Source organism: Chroicocephalus ridibundus, chromosome 3, assembly GCF_963924245.1.
Source record: "Chroicocephalus ridibundus chromosome 3, bChrRid1.1, whole genome shotgun sequence".
NCBI classification, from domain to species: domain Eukaryota; kingdom Metazoa; phylum Chordata; class Aves; order Charadriiformes; family Laridae; genus Chroicocephalus; species Chroicocephalus ridibundus.
In genome coordinates this window covers 78692915-78714984 of record NC_086286.1, presented here as the reverse complement: position 1 = coordinate 78714984, position 22070 = coordinate 78692915, and the positions used below count along the sequence as shown (strand labels likewise).

General features: G+C 35.8%; 1 protein-coding gene across 6 annotated transcripts in view; it reads right to left on the bottom strand.

The window, feature by feature from the left end:
- Positions 1 to 22070, bottom strand: part of AK9 (adenylate kinase 9) — a 74646-nt gene that overhangs the window by 25368 nt on the left and 27208 nt on the right. For 4 of the 6 annotated variants that reach the window (XR_010070373.1, XR_010070374.1, XR_010070375.1 and 1 more), the window contains 7 exons: positions 19063 to 19168; positions 18578 to 18642; positions 13085 to 13186; positions 4740 to 4946; positions 3666 to 3790; positions 2468 to 2680; positions 1586 to 1852 (listed from right to left, as the gene is read on the bottom strand). Coding sequence is in view for 2 of the 6 variants with exons in the window: in XM_063329806.1 (XP_063185876.1) it covers positions 1586 to 1852; positions 2468 to 2680; positions 3666 to 3790; positions 4740 to 4946; positions 13085 to 13186; positions 18578 to 18642; positions 19063 to 19168 (1085 nt within the window). In the remaining 4 variants the exon portion in view is untranslated. Of the gene's footprint in view, positions 1 to 1585; positions 1853 to 2467; positions 2681 to 3665; positions 3791 to 4739; positions 4947 to 13084; positions 13187 to 18577; positions 18643 to 19062; positions 19169 to 22070 lie in introns of those variants that run through there. The other 2 variants (XR_010070376.1, XM_063329805.1) reach the window with 2 other exon arrangements.

The window sequence follows — 22070 nt, the reverse complement described above, 5'->3', positions numbered from 1 at the left end:
CCTCAGCACCTTTGAATGCACTCCATTGATTCGTATATGTCCAGATTACATAAATGATCCCAAATATGATACTATTCTGCTGTGAGTAATAGTACCACATTTCACCCATGTTTTCCTATTAGGCACAGAGGACAGAGACTAGACTGTACTTGTAAAGGCCAAGGTAGAGAAGGCATTGAGCATCTCAGCCTTTTCAGTGTCTTTCCTCAAAAGGTCACTTGCCCCACTCAGTGGCAGACTCATATTTTCCAGGTCTTCCTGTTACTGCTGTTGTTCCTGTAGAAATTCTTGTCGCTACCCTTCAGATCCCTCACTAGTTTCAACTTCGATTGAGTGCTCATCTTCCTAATACTGTGCATGGATGTTGTTTACACTCCTCTGTAGCCTGCTTCCCCTCCTGCGTGCTTCCTTAAATCCTGTAGAAGGAAGTCTTTGAAGGTCTTTGATGCCTAGTAACTTGAAGGAACACAGCAGGTATCAGGAGCACACACACACACACACACAAAAGGCTCTTAGAATGTGATGCAGAAACTTCTTTCTTCCTGAAGCCTAGAGAGTTGGATAAACTCTTATTTGTACTGCCTAGGAGGTAGATTTTCAATGTCTTTGTACTATGCATTATTTGAAAGTTTTATGTGCTGTGCAGCTGTGTGTTGAGATTTCCCCACACAATAAAGGCTTTTATCATATCCACTGCTGTCTAAAGAAGAATTCATTTGCATTGAAATCTTGTCTGCTTTCCGTGATATGTTATTGTCTAGTAAAACAAATCACTCTTTCCTGATAAACATTTATGTAAATATTTATTGTTCAGGGAAATTGCACCCTGTAAGAGACAAGTATTAGAATGTATATTTATAACAATCTTCAACCAGTATTCAATCTGATTAAGAAAAAGAACTAATTTTCTGACAACTATCATTCAATTATTTTACCAGAATCACGAATACCCAGCTATTTTAAACAGTTTTTTAACTACAAGGCATATTGTATGCTACCTAAGAGGTTTTTCTGGTTTGAAACTCTGCTGCCAATAGGCAAAGACAACATTACAATCCAGATTACAAACCCTACTGTATTAAATAAATACTAGTTTACCCTGTTATGAACACTGAAATATTTCTGATTTTTTGACAAGGTATGGTCACACTGAAGGGCTGGTTGAGGCTTTCTATTCTTTTGCCCCAAGAGAGTGCAGAGAGCACTGCTGGTGAACATTTCTAAACTCCTGAGCAACTGGAGCACATGCAGCAGGCTGAACCTGTATATTATAAATACTTGAAGGAAACCATACCTTCCTGTTATTATTCTGACCTTCATTTTTTTCCCCTCAGTTTGTCTTCCTTTGCCCCATTTAGCATCTATCTCCACTGTTTAGAAAAAACCTATATGTAATTTTTGGAAATGTTTTAAAGAACGTTTGTGGCATTCATAAGAAAATGTCAAGAACTATTGTTTCTGCATTTCATCTAGTAAATAATTTAACATAAGTGATTTTTATCAAGCTAAAATTTTGTAGGAAATTGCTATTCCAGTCTGAAAATGGTTATTTTGTGTATGAACATTAAAAAGATCAGATTATTACCTGTTTGCTTTTTTCAGTCTCAACATTAGTCATGATCTGAGAGAAGTCGTCCAGTTCCTGTGATAGAATTGGCATTCTACTGTTATCTTCTTCAGGTTCTTCATCATAATCGGGCCCAATTTTCTCTTTAGTTTTGGGTAAGATCAATTCCTGTAGATATTCTTCGAACTGAATATGGAAAATGCCTAATTTGTCTGCTATCTGTCGTGCACAAGTAGTTTTACCTGCTCCATGAGTCCCAAGTAAGCACACCCGTAAAGGAGGAGCCTATAGGAAAAAATTGGAATATTTTGTAACAATTTGGAGTCTACAGTGCACCCTCTACTGTTTTTCACTTCCAAAATATCATTGTAAAAATTGCATCAAAAGCAGTCACATCATTTTGCATTTTAATTTTTCCAGGCCTTATACTGCTGTTCCAAACAGACCACCTGCTCTCCAAACAGACTACCTGCTCTCTGGAAATACTGAACAAATGCACTGTGGCAGTTAATGACAGTAGGTAAAAATCAAACCTCATTAGACAACTCTGGTAAATCTTCCCTTCTCTTACCCTTTTTTCACTTAAAAAAAAGACTTGAAGATAGTAAAAAAAAACCCCAATATTTGTGATTTGTTAATCACATCTTATGATTATTATAAACCCTTATAATCTGCCTCTCTTTTCTGCTTTATTTGCATCATTAATTCAATGTGCTAATTTAAATGTACACTAAAAAGTCACTAGGGAAGCAATGTGTTTTATTTGTTTCAAGGATTTGCATTATATATTTATCGTTACCTAGAAAAAAAATCAGCAATAATAAACAGTTATAAATGGGAATGGAAAATAGTGATTTTAATCTGTTACTATCTGCTTTAAACAATTTTGAAGATTCTTACTTGTATTGGTTCATTGTGAGCAACATACTCCTCAGGGTTCATCAAAAATTTATCTTTGTACTCAGAAGTTGAAAAATAATAAATCTTTTCTTGATATTTAGCTGCATGTTCATTGAGTCCTGGGTGAAGGACAAAGCTCTCTTTCAGACTGACAGGACAAAAGTGTTTTGTGTCTCCCATGTGCCTTTTCTTTTCCTTAGTTTTTTCTTCATCCTGAAAATAATATGAAAAATTTCAAAAACTATTTTAATTCAGTAGTTCTCTTAGATTAAGTAGATCAAGTAGACCAGATTAAGTAATGCCAAATACATCAACCGAGCATTGAATGAGAACAGTATTCTCAAGATAGTTTGTAAACTGAATATAAGTCTATGAAAATACACACTTTTCAGATTCAGAGTCAGAGAACAAACTGTCCAGGCTAGTGAGACAATTATTGAGAAAAGAATGACCATTTTAAATTTGAAATGATATCATAGTTAGCTGTTGAAGATCAAAATTAAGTTAGAAGTATCTATGATAAAATCTTTTCCTGCTGTGCTCTTGAAACTCACTTTTGTTGCTTTTAAATATGCAGAAGTAGACTTTTTCAGAAAAGGCAATGTGAACTGGTATTATGAAGTCAGATTACTTATCCAATAAAATTAATTTCTAAAAAATCTATTTAAAACTGCTCCAGTAGAGTATATGGATATGTTGTACTGTTAAATTTGGGGATGGGTATTTTCCAATATAGGATGAAAATAAAAGAAAGGTGAAGCTAGAACTTTAATTTCATTACAGTGGGTGTTTGAAAATTATCAGTAGCTGAGATGAAACAGAGGATTGCACATTAGGACTCTGCATCTTCTGATGTTTCTGTGATGGCTCACAGAATCATTGTTAGTTGACAGAAATCAAAGTTCACGGTTGTTTCTCTAATAAAACTCCTCTTTGCCATCTTGCAAAACTAACTACATTCATTCTCTCTATTAGCATGGGGTATTTATGCTTCTTGCTGGAGTAAAACTACTATCAGCCAGAACACAGGAATACAATGAAAGTGTTCTTGAAGCATATGCTGATATTTATTCTGTCAGAAGGCTAAAACTGCATCACACTAAATCAGGTGCAAAATCTGACTTCTCTGGGGTTATGTTCAAACTGAAAATAAATGAGTTAAAACAAAAGCATAAACAGACAAAGCCAGCATGCTTACTTCTTCATCTTCATTTTCCTCTTCTTCAACTTCTTCTTCTTCATCGTCCCCTTCAGCAGCCAGATCTTCTGCTTCCTCATCTAAGTCTTCAGCAGATAATTCCCAACCATGATATTTAAAAGATTCTGAAAAGGTTAAAATTTTTTTAAAATATTTTTAATTTGGCTATGCCAGAATATATTCCCTTTGTCCATAAATGTAAGCACATATGTGAAAGCAAATCATGCCAACTGTATATTGCACTTCTCCTACTCATAGAATAAAATGTTCTCCCTGGATGTAGGAATTAATATATTGCTTCCTCCAAAAAATGGAAATTCTACTGGTTGTTTTTTGGTTGAAGTAAATTGGGATTTTCAATGGGAATTTCTAGTACAAAAGTATTATACAAACACACACAGACAGTGCCATTAATGTTTGCAACAGTTTTTTTCCTATTGTTCATTGGGGAAAATCATCAGTCAAATTTTATTTGATTATAAAGTTAGCACAATAAATGTTTTGGTTAATAAACACTTGCATTGTAGTAATAATAGGAAAAATGTAGTATCAATATTATTTATCCAGTACTCAGAATTGTTAGAGATTTGAGTACAAAAGTGAAGAAAGGTAAAAAATATCAATACTATAAAATTCCAGTCTTGAAACACCGTCTATGCAGGTGCGTAGATTAGATTATTTTACACACCCTGAAAGTCTCATTGACTTCAATGATAATTGTACATTAGTGAAACTTACGTTATCTGTCAGTTTCTCAAACCAGTATCCTGACAGGAACAGATAGAGCAAGTAACTGGGGAAATGCGCTGTCAGAATGTTTAGGGAGCTATTATGTACATATTTCTATAGCCATCTATATATTTTTCGAACATATATATTCCTCACTCTTCCTATGTCTTAAAGGCCGCTGGTGTGCTTTTCAGCTCACCCACAGAACACAGCATGTCTTGTTCCCACTTCATGTGAGTAATACAGAACTGAGTATAACCTGCCCCTCCAATATATTCATCATACAAGCTCTCCAAAATCCCTTTTGGTAAGTTAAGTGTGAATCACATAAACAGTATTACTTACTTTCCATAATCAGCACGGTTTGATTAAGCAGACTTTCTGGAGTTTGCTCAGCAATCTCTAAAACAACAACCTGAGCTAGAGATGACTGCTTGATTTCTGACTCCACTGTTTGCCAGTCATGCATGAAAAACTCAATCTTCCTTTTAATTATTTCCATTTCTGGTATATTTGGAAAATCATCCTCTGAAAACTCAGGCAGTATGACTTCTGAAAAATCAAATAGTATATAGAAGGCAATGCTTCTCTAAAATGTTTTTGCATTAAAAAATTATCATTATGCTTTTAGCATTACTTTTATTTTCCCCAAATACGGTGGCATTTTTTTTAATGCTGCTTCCTCCCTCCCTTCCCCCCCAAATTATGAATTATTATATTACTAGTTTACAGAGACACTTTGAAAATGCCAAATTCATTATGCTGATATAGGATATACTGATGCTTCTCCAGGAAAATAAACACGGTCAAATTACTTAACTAAATTTGCATACAGTTATTTTAATTGGCACACAAATAAATATAATGACTCTTTCTGCAAAGAAATATACGGAATATATATTAAGAATTATGATTTAACAATGAACAGTTTTTGACAGGCTATCCATATGGCTGTGCCTCATATGGAACATGCCAGTATAGGAAGAAATAAAGAGTGTAGGAAGAAATAAAGATTAGCACACCATGCAAAGAAGCAACTTCATGTTCTGACCTGGTTCAGGTTCAGTTACTGAAGCTGTTGTGGAGTGTTCAGGTTGCGTGTTAGGTATTTGTTCTTTTTCAAGTGGAGTATGTTCTCCTTACATGAATAGCAATATAATGCATACTACTAGGTGTTTTTCCTCTTCGGCATAAGATCTCAATATAATGAATTAAACCTTCATTTACTCAAACAAAGGCACACAGATATATAACGACCAACATGGCAAAATTGCAGAGAAAAGAGAAGATTTGAGGGAAAAGGGAAAAAGAAGGGACTAAACAGAGAAGTCCACTTCAGTGTAAATATCAAGGATACGGGAGATGGCTAAGACTGAAATCCTAAATTGATGAAGGCAAAGCAGTGAGCTAAAACACTAAACCATGCAATATAAGAGTTCTAAAATTACATCTGATGCCTCTAACCATAACTAACAAATGAGGCAAGGTAGGTACACAGAGATTATGATCCACCTTTTAAAAGTGATCTGTAATGGGGATTCTTAATCTTTGCAGAGATGCTGAACACACTTTTGCCAGTTATATGAAACAGAAACTATGGGTGTTAAACAGCTTGAAATTTAGATCTGTTTGTTCAGAGAACTCGAATACTTCCATTTCACAATCAAGTCAGCAACAGAATTGAAAGAGGGAATTAATTTATTCTGACTTTCAAGTCCATTTGTATGATTTAACCACTAAAGCAGGCCTCTTAAGAGTTATGAATGCATCTTTCCAATTGTGTATTGTTATAAAAGTACAGAAATTACTGAAGAGGTTATCTGTTCCGTATTCAGAGACAATTTGGTTATACGTGTGTAATGAAAAATTTACAGCAGATAATGGCATAAATTATGCACTGTATATGCATTAAAAATATACCGAATATCACAAGAGAATTGGTGCCAATTTAAAAGAAAAGTTATTTTTCTCCTCATTGATAATAACTTTAAAAGCTCCAAACAAAATAATACTTGAAACATCTATTTATACTTCTCCAATCTTAAAAATTGTTTTCAAATACTAAGAATTCCCATTTAGAATAAGTTATCTGTTGAGACATTTTGGCTCTTGCCAGTGAAATGGATCAGCATGCTAAAATTACTGTGGTAATGCATTGTCTTGGAAGAAATGGATATCGCTTCTATTTATCCTACAGAGTGTAGGGAGAACATGCAGGTGTTGAAGGCTGAAGGTCCTCCCAAAAAATAGAGGAGTTGCATCATACTTGAAAGTCACTGTGTCATTCACGGGATTCTCAGGAACAACTTTTCTTACACTATTGGCACAGCACCTGCAAGTAGCAGCAGCCTTGGTTTACCATATTCTTGGAGCATGACTTTGCGTGCTCTTCCCTCTGCACTTTCTCAGGTATACACTTACACGGATCTCAAGAATATGCTTGTGTTTGCAGACAAAGGCATGTTATGCCTATGACCCAAATACTGGCGCTATGAAGCAATACCAATGTATGGGTGCGTGGAGTAATTCTCAGAAGTACCAACAATGAGACGCAAAAGTGTAACGCTTTTCTCTCTGGCTGGAAATCATCCACAGTTATACAAGGGTAAAAACTGTGGATGTAAATCCCATCTGCCAGTCAATGCACTCCAAGACAAGGAGTATATAAATTATGAAAATAATAGTAATACAAATACGAACGAATAAACAAATGAAAATTTTTAAAAAAGTATATCATGGCTTCCTTCTGTGGATACTTGAACTCTCAGAAAAATTTTGGCTTTAATGAAGCCATGTCTGCATACAATAACTTGTTTAATGAGTAAGGGAAAGAAAAGACATTAATCTCTTAAAGTACCTTGTGCAGAAATTTGTAGTGTCAATTAAGATCAGAGAAGTCCAAGCCTGTCTCTTAACACTGTCTCATTAAAAGCATACACAAGTTAGAGATTGAATGAATGCATTAACATAAATAAGAAGTTCACAGATACTACTCATCGTAAACATGACAAAACCACATCAAATGTATTGTTATACTTGGTAAGCAAAATAACAAAGGGATAGCTGCTTCCACCACCATCCGTTTTGCTGAAAAAGCCAGAGGGAATGAAAAACTTGATATTGACAGCAGATATTGAATTAAAAACTTGATATTGACACATAAACAGAAAAGAAGAAAGATACTCATAGGTTCCTAGGGTTGCAATTAATATCCATTTAGACATTGTTAGTCCCTGAAAGTCCTGGACAAAGTTCTGTCTCAGCTAGAAGATACAGAGATGTCTAGATGACACCATCACCACCTTGTCCTTAGTAAATCATGGACAGTCTCTGGCAGCAGCAATGTGGTGGTGTTGCTGCTATTCCCATTCCCTGCACTCATATAATTTCCAACCCTGATTTTCTTCTTTTTCTTATCATTTTTCTTTTGTGTTCGGTTTAATAAGTCTGACATCAGTGCCTTCAGCTAACACAGAAAAGCTGTTGAGAGCAATGACTTAAATGGTGTGACTTATTACCGTAAGTTTGCTGGGACTTACAGTGTACGCTGTGTTTGTCTCTTGCCAGAAATGAAGCTGCAAGAAAGCACCTGAACAGCGGATGGAGCAATTTTCTATTTTGCTATAATTTTCCCCTCCTCTTCTTGCTTCTGTCTTGTTTTGAGTTTGAAATAGCAGGAACAGATTTTAACACAAGCAACAACAGGTTCAGCCTATTCCAATGAACTTTTACTGATTTTTACAAAAAAGGGCCATTACTACTAGTTTTCCTTATGTAACATCCTACACATAAAAAGGAGAGGTATTACTAAAAATGAAAGCCTTACTTAATGCCTTGTATGTTAAAAGCTTTGAGCATTTTCTTAAAAATACGAAACCCCAAAACATTAAAAAAACCAGTGTTTTATGGTTACTCCCTGGCATTAAGCAGGACAGCGCTCTCACTATGTGAAATTCCAGCACTGTAACATTCATTTTGAGTTTGCCCCAAACTGAAAAATCCAAACAATTTTTCTGGCTTATGAAGAGTTAGACTGCCCTGTTACAATTGTTTTCTATAAGAAAATGAGTATTTCCTCCCAGCAGTGAATGTCTCTCAATCTTCTCTTCTGGATTGTTGAAGAAATCCACAAAGGCCACATTTAATTTTCCAAAAGAGTCAGATCAAAAAATGCTGTTACTAAGTACAGTGTAGGTGGATTTCAGTGATTAGGTACCAGTAAGATTCGGCAGGAAACAGGACTAAACATAATGGTCAGAGTAGAGATGCTGCCTAACTTTTGTCTAACATGCTACCAACTAAAGCATCACCTGGAAGTGTCAATAGGAGCTGGGATACGTGAACACCTGCAGGACAAGGAACGCATCAAACAAATTGTTCTGACTTGGATGACTAAGCTACCTCTGAAGCTATTAAATCAAAGGTCAGTGCCACCATCTATTGTCTTCTAGAAGAAAGCAAGCCAGTGCCCTGCCTCCAGCGAGTTAAATGCCAAAGAGCTAGGGTTAGGGACTCCCATTCTTTTGTCATCGGACAAATTAAAAAAGATGCAGGGTTTCAAATACATGCCTCCTTTTGACATTTCTTCATGGCTCACTAAGGTTGTCCCCTTGCTAGTTTCCTACTTGTTGTGCTTATTTCTACACCCCCTAATTCCATACATGAAGCCAGGTACTTAGTATGGCTGTTTGGGGCACTGCAATGTCTACATCTCCTTATGGTTCTGGGTCTTAATGTGTAGTCCTCTAGAAATACAGTAAATTTTGAGATACTTAGGTGCTTTTAAGAATTTTATTCTTCCACTTATGAGACTGAAACTTTCATTCTTTCAATACCTCCATTTACTTCTACTATATATACATGATAAACTGAGATTTGAAATAAATCACTCCCTCTATGGCAATTCATATTCTGGCTCAGGGACCTGAGGGGACCCCCGAGTCTGGCTGTCCCTGCCCAGGCCCCTGGGACTCCCCTAACCTGCCCATGGCCCAGGACCCCATGTCAGCCCCTCTGGGGTGCCAGCCCCTGCCCCAGCAATGCCACAGCATGGCCAGTCTCCAGCTCCCCACAGCTCTGGCTGGCCATGGGCTTTGCTGAGCCGGGCCCACCCATGGGCCAACATCCCAGCCTGGCCTCTGCTTGCCCCTGTCCCCATGGACATGCCCGATGCCCAGGGCTGGAGCTGCTCTGCTTCTGCCTGGGGGAGTGGGATGGTCTCTGGCTGCCAGGCCCTGTCCTGATGACCATGTTACCACACTCTGGTCCCAGCTCCCTGTTCGCTTGGGACCAGTTGGCCCTCACAGTGTCCTGACATGCTGTCCCCAGGATGAACTGCAAAACTTTATTTTAATTGAGCCACTTTTAACTAATAGGTTAATAAATAAGCATTTGGCAAGTATTTTTGCGATCTTTTATAACAAAGAATACTAAATGCATTTTCCCTCTTCTTTTTACAGCTTTGAAAAACACAACTATTAGACTGACACCTCAGTGCCTAACCTTCCCTCTGAACGATGACTAGTCTAAACGTAAATCAGAAGTGCAAAAGGGCATATCATTAAGCAGAAACACCTTGCAGATTTCAAATAGTCTGGCCTTGAATTAGAAATTAATTTTTATAATTAATGTTTATAAACATTTGCATTTTACTAAACTACACATTCATTCTGTATACATCATTACATCATTTATCCCCTGCAATGACGTTTCTGTCTCTTGCCGTGATTCTAAATATGAAGATGAAAATACCTTCCTTTCTATGTACATTAAAAGATGTTGTGTAAATGCCACAATTAATTCTGTTGCATTCTGCAGTGATGTATTCCAAATGAGACAGAGATGTAGCCAGCTGCTTAACTTTGGGCAGCTCTAATGCAGTATGTAATGATGATTCCATTAGGAACACAGATTTTAAGAAAATAAGCAAAGGATACATTAATAACTAGGTAATGCGAGCTGCTTTTTGCACGTGTTACCGCTGACACATTCTTGCTGTAGAAATCACATGTGCTGCCTTGTGAACCACAGCCCTATTCAAAGCAATAACCTATGGATGATGGTAATGTGGCCTGTCTGGATCTAGCCTTCAATAGATGGTCTTTTATAGTCCTGCCTTTTAAAAACCTCTCAGTTCTGAGTAGGTCATGAAACTTTGGAAATACACAGGCAGGATAATGGAGTTAAATGAATATTTGACATCATCTGAGACAGAATATTGAACACGGTAACACAATAGAGTGCTTCTTGTATGAACCTTAATCTCAGAAAAACAATTCCTGTTACACCTTTCCTGATAGGTTGTATTTAGCAAATGAGGGACCAGCATGTGTTCCAGCTTTGATCCTCTACTCTTGACACCTCTAGATTACCTCTATCTGAGAGTTTTCTTGCTTAAGGAAACTTATCGAGCAGCAATTATTGCATACTTAGGGAGTTTTAAAATAGATTACACAGGCCTAAGTGACCTGGAGAAACTTTCTGCTGGAAAGAGGGGAAAAGTAACAAAAGAAAAAAAGGATTACGTTCCTAGGAAAAAGGGACAACCCCAAAACTGGACAACCCAAACATTATTTGGTTTTGGTTCAGGTATTTGAACCTCATTATGACAAAAATCTTGCCTCCCTGGCATTTGGTTTGTTTCAAAATGGGTCTCAGGGATCAAAAATACTGAAAATACTTTAAAGTTAAGCAGCTGTACCTTTGCTATTACTTATAAGTTATAATAATTTTGCTTGCAGAGGTGATTTACAGTGAGAAGATATTTTTAAAGAAATAAGAAACATAGTCAAGAAAAACACTTGAAAAGACAGTAACGGTTCAAAAACAAATGGATCTAAAAATGCAAACAAATTTCCTTCAGAGGAGGTGGCTGCCTATCTAGCAGTGCTGTTCTTAATTTCTTTTCCTTGTCACAGAGGTGGTAGGAAACAATCCTCCCCAGCCCTAAATCTGGAGCTTTCACGGGGAATGCCTATATGGCAATCTCTCATGTTCTTTTGCTCTGTGTCTTCTTTGCTTTTACTGAGCATAGTTACCATAGAGACAAACAATCCTCAAAGGCTTTCTGCCCCCACGTTCTCCGAGTGAGTTGCTGGGGAAGGAAAGGCTTTAATATCTTTTTTCCCAGTGTTCTGCTAGTATTAGATATGACTTGTTCTGCCCTCTGTCCATATTCAGCAACAAAAAAGATGAAAAAATGCTTCTTTCCTCCCCTCTCAAACCCTGCCAAAGCTGAGCCAGAGACACCAGAAGCCAGCATGTCTTCTTCATTAGGGCTTAACTATCAAAATAAACAGAAAGGCAAAATGTAGGATAACAGTGACACTTCCACTCCTCGGAACTGATATGCATTTCATTATGAGCATATTTTCATTTGTCTTTTTGAAACAGACCATGTAGAATGTTTATACAGACTTTTCATTACTCATTTATAAATATATGCTGCCAAATAATTTTCAGCATATTATAGTGAAATGTACTTAGTAGACAAACTTATATTGTGGGTACTGACTTATGGTGTTCAGAAAAAAAAAGCAGTTCACTTTACAGATTGAGATGATTCTTCCTAATGCACAAAAATGTGTATATTTAACAACTTGCTATTTAAAATAAAATGTTGGATGTTGGATTTATTTCTTTTTTGGACTTTAACATATTCTAAAAATTCTAGCAGATAAAAGCTAAAATGTACATTTTATAAACTAAAGCAGACCATCTCCATTAAAGATGAGTTGCCTTCAAAGTGTTTTTTGAGAAAAGGCTACTATAGGATTTCATATATATTTTCGTTAGCTTATGGTTCTATGGAGTTCCACGTGCTGCAGAATTTTAACTTATACTGACACGAAGAAAACATGACTCGATGTGAAATCTGACAAGCTGTTAGTAGGACAATGGATGACTAAGGAAAATACAGGACATATTTTGATCATTCACGTCCAAAGTTAAAATTCAACCATTCCTATTTTTCCCAAGATCCCTTGCCACAGGGAATGGACTAGTAATTTCTGATTATTATGGATATATTATTAATTTAAAATTGGTCTGTAGAATACAAGCACATGCAGGTGTTTGTGAATGCTGCAATTTGATTATTTCCTGGGGGTATTTTCCCCCATTTTTTCCTGGTATTTTCTTCTTTCTACTTTTTCTTTTTTTTGCGGGGGGGGGGGGCGGTGTCACATTCCGTGAGACTGACTTTCTAAAGTTTTTTCCTCTGATTTCCCTTCCTTATCACTTCATCCTGTAGAGAGTGCTCATGGATTTATGAATACAAGAAGCTATGTCAACCTAGAATTTCAGCAACACTCACTTTATCTGTTATTTCCACATACATGTACACATTTATTAACTTGGTATATAGGCAGTAGGGGTAATAGTGCAATTTTGTTGCTTTGTTGTTTCTCAAAGTGCAAATACCTGGTGCGTTATTTTTAAAAAGAAATTACAACATTTCTTTAATTGCATCTATAAGTGTTTAAATAACTTGAACCTGACTATTCAATTATAAATGTCTTTAAAAGAAAAACGGTTAAGATAAGGAATGATGTTTACAGCCAATTTTCAAACACAATAAAATATAATATAAAATTAAAAATATTCTGCAATATAAAAATATTGCAGAAAAGGAAGACATACAATTCTTGATACTAGCAAGTAAGAGAGATTATATGTGCTACAAGGCCAACCTGGAGGTTTAGATTCTTCTTCATAACCCGCAGAGTCACTGGACTGTTTGTCGGGCATTTGTTCAGTTTCAGGTGGAAGCTGCTCATCATTGTCCTCAAATTCTGTTGGCAGAAATAAAACCATTAGTAACTTTAACAAACCCATTGAGGGTTGATGAAGGCACTATAGAAATCAAGATATTTTTTGGATCACACTGCAACATTTATATTTGATCACCTGCAAATAAGGAGTTAGTTACTTTAATGCTCACTGACCAAAACATTTTGAAATCAGCAACCTGATCTGTGGGGAAAGGCAGACCATCTATCAGATGCCACATGACTGTGAATAAAATGGAGAAGTACTTTATTTCAGGGCTTTTATGTAAGAATATTTTTCATTTGTTATAATCTGTGTGTCCTGAGCTCAAACTATGCTCAAAAACAAGACCTTGTAAGAGCACACTTGGCGTTCTACAGAACAGCTCCAGTTGGGCAGAAGTGCTTCTGACGTGAAGAAGGGCTTGTGCACCTAAAGGCTGGTATAATTTTTCCAACTGTATCAGTTGTTCAATAAAGAATGTAACTTTTTCCTAGAAGCCTTATTTTGCTTATGTCCTTATACCATTGTTAGAGTAATAAAACACCACTAGTACATCTCAACATGTTATGATTACCCAAAACTCAAATCATATTAAACAAGAATATATTTTAAAATCTGAAATTACGGCATTTGTTTTCATGTACATCTCTTTTTTTGGCAAAGAAACCACAAACATAATGAAAAACAGGTTGGAAACATTGAATTTCTGATTTATGCAGAATCAGGAAACTTCATCTTATAAACAAGCATCTTCTTATATGGTTAGCACACAAAACCCCACAACCTTTAGCACGTGTCAAATTGAGAAAATTCTTCACTTATTCTAGTCCCTTATTTCCTTTTGTTATATACAGGAATGCAGTCAAGCAAAAATGAGTTTTGACATTCTCTAATAAATAAATCAAGAGTCCATAATATACACAAAGAGGAAAATGACATGCAGAAAAGTATGTGCAAAATGGAAGACACTTTGTTAAGGCTGTCAACACGCAAATTCTCACATGCATACATAACTTCATCACAGACAGTCCTAGAAACTTCAAGGGAAATAGCTGTGGCACAGAAGTATGTCTAAATTTTTACAGGGTGTCCAAACACTTCAGAGATTTCATTTACAAGACTGGTGCTGGAGAGGGTCAAGGAAGACAGATGCACAGCCATTAAACAAAGTAAATTAAGAAGATGTCTTTTTTCTTATAGATGTTCAGAAAGTGCCAAGAGATTTCAGAGAGGGTGATAGCTCTAATCATAGGCTTTTGTTCTTTTTCTTCTGCAAAGGAACGCATAGCTGTACTACACCAATACCGCTTAGCCTTTATTTCTCTGAATGAGATATAGCAAGAATTTAACAACTGAAGGTATTTGGGATGTAATTGAGAAAGTTGTTTATAACCTTTCTGTTTCAAATTTTGCAATTTCTCTGCCTAAATGCTGTGATTACAGTTATTAAAGTGTAATTATCGTATCTGGCTTATGAAGGAGGGCAGAAAGTGGCTTTTAAGATCATGCAACTTTGCTCAAAGACTGAAAAAACTGTGAAGGTAATATCACTACAGCTTGCTTTGAAGTTTGTCGTACAAGTAATTTGCTATCCCTTGTCTGCAGATTAAGAAACTGTCCTTGTTCAAACTCTCTCACAGAAAACTTTCCAGTTAGAGGCAGATAAAAACCAAACCAGTATGCAAGCCAGTCAAGAAAAACAAAGGAAATATATTTAGAGGCTGTAGGACTGAGCACACATCAACTGCCTGGTAAATGTTATAATTACAATTGATTCTAATAAGCATTTTTCTTCAAAGACTAAAGAGGAAATGTCGTAACATGTACAGGTTTAATTATTATTCTATTTACTTTTTGTTGTTGTTTAAAATATCTTACTGAATTTAACACAATGACAAGAATAAAAAGGCAAGAACATAAAATAAAAGCTAGAGAGATGGGTATTGATTCAATGCTCCACCACCTGTAGTATGAGAAAGGAGGGGGCTGGGAACAGTATTAAAGAGTTTATAACAAATATTGATATTAACAGCTGTGAAGAACAAGCACAGGAGGCGACAGCAGGAATTATCAGCTACAGCTACCTATTGATTGCTTGCAAGAGCTTCTGCCCAAATAGCAAAAGTAGCAGAAGAGACATCAGTGAAGATGGGGTTGTTCTGACACACCACCCTGAGCTACGGCGACTGAGGCACAGGCGTACGTGTGCTCCAGGTGAGTCTGCTATAGGAAGGGGGTAACCTCTGGCAGAAAAGCAGGGCTGACAAATAAAGTACAGAAAAGAAAGTCTTAAACCATGACTACTGTTTCAGTGGATAAGGTCAATTGTATGCGATAATTTATTGCTGAAACACGGCAAGAAAGAAATATGCCAAGTTTTACCTCAGGAAGATTGGAATGAACCCACAGATCTACCTGAAGCTACTACAACGTCTGAAATATATTCTCATGAAGTCTTATATCTGTCTCCTAGTATAAATAAATCCATACTTATGCAAAGCTGCTGCAAAAATGCTTAAATACAGTAAGAAATTACTGAAAATAATTTAAACTCAGAATAATTGCACCAAGGGACATGAAAAAAGATGTGGGGCTATAATTTTCAGCTAGACATTACAAGCAAGACTTACCACATAAATTGTTTTGTGTACATTCAACAGACATTTTCAGCATTGAACTTTCTGACTCTTTTAAATAAATTTGTTAAATTTACCCAAATTCTCCTTCTCCATTTACTTTCACTCTCATTAAGACACATGTAAGTACCTTGCTCATTACTGGAACCATTTTTTCCTTTTAAGCACAAACGATGTTATAAATTTGAATATGTTCAGTCCTGAAGCAATTCCAGTTACTTCAGTGTCCCACTGAGGTTACAAAAATTGCAATTATTGAAATGCACATTTATTTATATGAGACATCAAAAGAGCATGATTGGGGCGCTGGAGTATTCTTTCGATTTTTCATTTTTATACCTATAACTGCTATATAAAAACCCTCAGAAGTGTGAACATATAATTCACTTGTATTTTTGTAAGGACATGTCACATGGGAGAAAAGCTGCAGTCAATGTGCTGATGGCAGTACATGTGAAATAAAACAGATGTCAGGCTAAGAGCAGCATGACTGAACTGTTTTGGTGAGTCAGTATTTGATTACTGAAATCAAATGTAGGTGTAGGAAAACATGATTTTCTCTGAACAAGGACTTATCACGTGTTAAGAGCACAAGTGTGTATATGATATATTACTTCCATCATTAGTAATTGTTGTTTTGATGTACTCAGATCAAAATGAGTTAGATATTCAAAACTAAGATGAACTTTGTTTGAGATAGAGAGAGTATCTGTGTAGAACCCTTTATATTTAATACTTTAGAACTCATTCACTTTGGAGAAGAGCTATATGTTTTATTAGAAACTATAAAAAGTTATAATGTAGAATTTTTTTTGTTTATATGCAATTTAAAGAACTCTACAAAGCTAGAGTATTGTTTTCAGAGAGTAGGTGAAATGTAACCTAATTAAAAATCAAAAGCATGTTATCATATTCTGTCTTACGCTACCTTTAGGACTTAGTCCTTGCTATATATAATTAAAATAAATGCCAGACTGGATAATGAAAGAAAGCATATGTAAGGCACATCGACAACACAGAACTTAAGATTGGTCATAATATTTTTCTACAGAAACCAGTATGTTATGTTTGAAAGGAAGACAGTAATGGCAGTCTAGGCTCCCACTGTTGAGAGAGAAAAAAAAAAGTGAGAATTCGCGTACTTCAATTTTTAATTTCAGCTCCAGGCTTCAGCTGATAATTTAGGCTATGATGGAGAAACCTTGAGATCCCTTAATAGAGGAAGAAAATAAAGTACCCAACCTAGTTCTTAATGTAGATACAGATACCTGTGCATGGTACTTCATCTTGACAACAGATCCAAATCAGACAGCAACATCCTTCTAAGAAAGTAGACAGTGATGAAAGAAGGTAAAGAGGAAAGTACAACCTTGAAACTTTTTTGACTGTTGAGGTTTAAAACCATTGAAAATAACTGGAATTAATTCTAAATCTCAACCTAACTGACAGAATTGTCTGAGTTGCAAAAATCCAGCCTATTTGTGACAGTTGGCCTGCCCCTAAAGTCTCTCTCCTCACCGATTATTCACTTTTGCCCAGGACAATTGTATTTTCCTTGCTGGAAGCAAATCATAGCACAATTCTGATATAAAAGTAGAATCTTTACAGGAAATAAAGAGTGGCTGAACAAAAATACTATGTGGTTCTGTCAATATATAAAGAAGCAAAGTAAGAAAGTCTTTACTCAAAATATTTTGTTAATAGCGTTATTAGAGGAGAAACCTCATGTAATACATATAATTCCCCTTTTTCTTTTATGAGGTTATGTTATTAAAGGCTAATCTCCATAAGCACAAAGGAGGAGAGGAACAATGACAGGTGGAGGAACCCCAATAACCTAATCAGAACAAATATAACCTTGACTTGTCTCACCTCAGGGTCATTTAAAAGAGGACGATGAAGGCATTGTCTGTGTGTGAGATCTATTGAAATGAGTCAATGAGAGAAGCTGTCCCTGGCTGAGGGGCATTACTACCTACAGGGTATGAGATTCATTAAGGGATCTGCCAGGAAAAGCAGTTTGGGATTGTGAGAGATTTATAATATTATGAGGCATTTCTGAGAAGGACCACAGGCAAGAAGAAGAAGGGATCAAAGTGGACTGATGAGGAACAAGCATGGACAGAAGAGTAAGAAGAGGATGAAAGAAAAAATGGGACTACATGCTCTCATACATTACTGAATGGGTCTGGAGACATGGAGCTGCTGCAGCCTCACCTCTAACGGGCTATTGGATTCAGCAATTTATAATGTATGTTGCTACCAGATTCAGCAATTCTTAATACATGATGAGAGAGCCACTCCTGAAATAATTTCCAATCCCCTTCAATTGCTTCAGGCTGAGCTTCTGGAGGAAGAGCAGAAAATCAGACAGTTTTGTGATTTTCTTACTAGCTGTTGGCTAAGTTCCAACAATGTTTCCTAACTTGTGAGGGGATAAAGATTTTTTGATGAGTAGGAAGTTTCAATACAGTTAATAACCCACTTAGAAAACTTTCTAGAGGAGATACAAAGTCCTGTCCTTTGGATTTATTGAAAACCAAAACTGTACTGGCTGATTTAATACACATCTCTCTTCTGTAATGTCCATTAAGAATGACACATAGAAATGGGTGCCTGAATCAGTGAAGGAAGCAAAGATAGTAATATAAAGTCATTTTTCTAGATGCTGTATGTAAAAAGGAAATTAAAATTGTAAAATCTGCATAAAACCCAAATTGCTAAATGATTTGAAACACATAGTTAGGTAAAGTAGAAGTCAAATTATACACTCACTTCTCTCCTCCGCAGCCTCTAGAGATTGCTCTTCCTCTGACGTCAGTATTTCTTGCATTTTTCTTCTGTAAGTAAAAGATTATTCATCTTAAGACTTGTATAAATACTGCAAGTTGCAGATATATTAAATGTAAAGCAAAGATGTGGAAATATACTGTTGGGAATTGGAATATAACTTCAAAACAAAAATCAAATATATTTTATCATCTAAAATGTTATTGTCTCATTGCATCAAAAGGCTGGACTAATGAAAGGCTAATGAAAATGCATTTAGCAAAAGAATCTTCTGCTACCATATTTACTGATCTAAATGAGACATTCCTCAAAGTTAACACATACTGGATTATTTCCTATACATCGCAACTAGTCTTAGTGTACTTTTTTAGTACATTTGTGTTGATAAATGCACTGATACCTTCAACACAAAGTAAGGCTAGAATTTTCTTGTGCTTATTTTATACGTTCAGATATTTAGAATACTTTACCTTGATTCTTCTTGCTTTTCTAATGCTTCATCTGTTAGTCTTTTCAAAATCTTAGAATTAATTTCATCCCTATTTGCTAAGTATGTTCTGTGTAGTATACAGGCTCCTGCAGTACAATTACACAACAGTAATGAGTTCTACGCATCTGTATAAAACTAAAGTTATTTGAGTGAGGAAAATTATTGAATAAATCATAGACAACTTTCCTACTTCTTTTTAAAGCCAAGAAAAGGCATATATACCACTGAAATGTTATTATACTGTTGCTTTCTAAGGTTTTAGAGCTTTGTTTTCAATTTCAAGCACCTAATAAACTGAGTCTGGGATATGGGAAGGTTATGATGAAGGCTATAAGGGGACACAACACTGAAAGGATTTGTCTTATATTTCTGTATATCATGCATTACTCTGGTTTTTTTTTTGTATGTGTATGAAGAAAGCTATGAAGAAATAAATTAAAAACGTTAAAATAAAAATATAAAGAATGTACATACCTATACTACTACAGCTGGTTGACAGAAATGAAGAATATGCTGTTCCTACTAGGAACTTTACTGATTAATTTACTTGGCAAATAGATTTATGATATGTGGCTGCGTGGCTGAAACCCATTTCCATCAGTGGAGTTATGCCAGTTTAGACTAGTTCAAGGAATAGCTTACAAAGTAATGACTCAAAATGCTGTGAAAATGTATACTCCACAACTACGTTATTATTTAAGCAACAGAAATTAGTGGGTATCAAATAAAGAGTAAACACAATTGCCCAAATGAAAAAAAAAAAAAAAGGAAACAAAATAGCTAAATTCAAGGAAACATATCCATAAGCAAAAAGCTACACTTTTAGCCAAATTTTATAGCAGACATTATGATCTTGTCTCTTTCACCTCACTTTACTCATACTTGTTCTTCCCATATCTCACATGATCACTATCATCAACTGACATAAAATGCTGAATTGTGAGAAACATGTTACTTAATTGTCAGGAACTTTGGTGTTGATTTGAAGCAGATGATCATTTTGTGTGAATTGTTTATATTTCAAACCAATGCTTTCAATTAAATGTGTTTTTGCAAAAGGGAGGGTGAGTGAAGGAAGTTTTTTAAAATGTACTTGGTAAACTCATCTTTAGATAATTCTGCCTGGGTATTCTTATGCAAAAAAGTTGTGAGAGTTTTCAGTGGCTTTGCCTGGTGTCCCAGGCGCGCACTTTCCCATCTTTGTGTTTTCTCACAGTATTATGAAAAGCAGCAATGCCAAAGAGCATTAATTTCCTTCATTATTCAGAGTCCAAATGACATTGATCTGAACCGAAGCAGCTTTAATTGCAGAATTAGCATATGCACAATGTCCAGTAGAATCACAATGATTGTACTGTAACTAACCATTCTTTCTTCCTTGGGTACCAGCACATGTGTTCCTCACTTACAGAATTCAATATTGTTTCATCTGATGAAGGATTTAAATATTACTTGATTAAATTGAGCAAGTGACCTATAAGCCTTTAGAATAATGGATAAGAAATTAGCAAAGTCCTAAGTGGCTGACCTGAGAGTATCTGCTACTGGTATTAACCAGAAATAAGCTAGCATGCTAATGGAACAGGTTTGTAGGTAGCTCAGCCGGTTCGGGTTGAAAGAAAAATGTTCTTGCACTGTCCTGTTTTAGTGCAACTGGAAGTCTGTTAAGTATTATATTTCACTTTGATTTATTATGATAGGCTACAAATACTATGACTTGTATTCAATTTGCACATGACTTGTTTCAAGCTAAGACAGTAAAAATATATGCATTATCATTTAAAGTATGTTAATTCATTTCCTCCCACCAGTGAATGAAATTTTGAAGAAAAACAGTCATTGATTCATATGAAAGCCTGATACAGCTCCAGGGATAAAATTAGGGTATAGACTCATTATCGTCTCAAATACATTTCCTTCCAAGACTGAAATCTACTTATATATGGGGCCAAATGGGTTGTAATTAAGAAAGCAGTCTTTTTTTGCTATGTGATATGAAGACTATAACAGTGTTAGTTCAAACAAAGGTACTGTCAGGGTTGTGAGCACAAAATCTAAGTTTTACGAAGAACCTCTCTAACTTCTAGGAAAGCCTTACACTTACGCTTTAAAGAATCTGCCATCTATCAGACTAGAGAAACAGAAGGTGATTACGCAGAAGAGATGGCTATCAAGAGTATAAAAGAGATTTTTCATATTACAACAAGTAATTCGGAGCTAGGTTTTGAGAACTGGTGGGAACGGTAGAAAGGTGTACATTGCAGGAAGGAAGCACATAATTTGAAAGCCCTAGAGAGATCTTCATTTAAACACCTCTGCTATGGACTCTCAAGTTTTCCCCTTCTCAAAAGAAAAAAATGGGGCAGTTACTATTGACCAATTTTCAACATGGTTCCCATGAAGAATTATCTATTGCCAAAGTGTCTGATCTAAAAGAAAGCCTTTCAGGGACAACGAGACAACCTTTTCTTTTATCCAATTAATTCACTAATTTGTTAAATTCTGAGAAGTGAAGAGAAAGTTAACATAATTCTGAAAGCATCTCTCTCACCTCAATCCTCTCCCTGCAGAAAAGGCTAGAGCTTGACCTCTGCTCTTTGTTATTTAGTACACTATATTAACATTACGTTGCTGCGTGCCAACTGCAGGGATAAGGTGCTTTTTGTGGTTGTAAGAAAGGACAAGGCATTGTGTCCCACAAACTAGGTTCACGAACATTTCAATATGCTTGAAATGTCTGGGAAGCAAAGATGAGACATGGAAATGCAATTTGTCCTTAAGGTCTTTCTGGAATTATCTGAGGTGAGGTCTTCTTGAATGATAGCAACAGCAAATATGATTTTCCGACAAACACTGAATCTAGAACTTTCTCACAGAAATGTTCAGTCTGTATGTAGTCTGTATATGAGTTTCAGCCACGCTAAAAGACTTTTAATTAAGATGTTTAAGGTGTTACAAAATTTCACAAAGTTACGTGACTAAGTACTT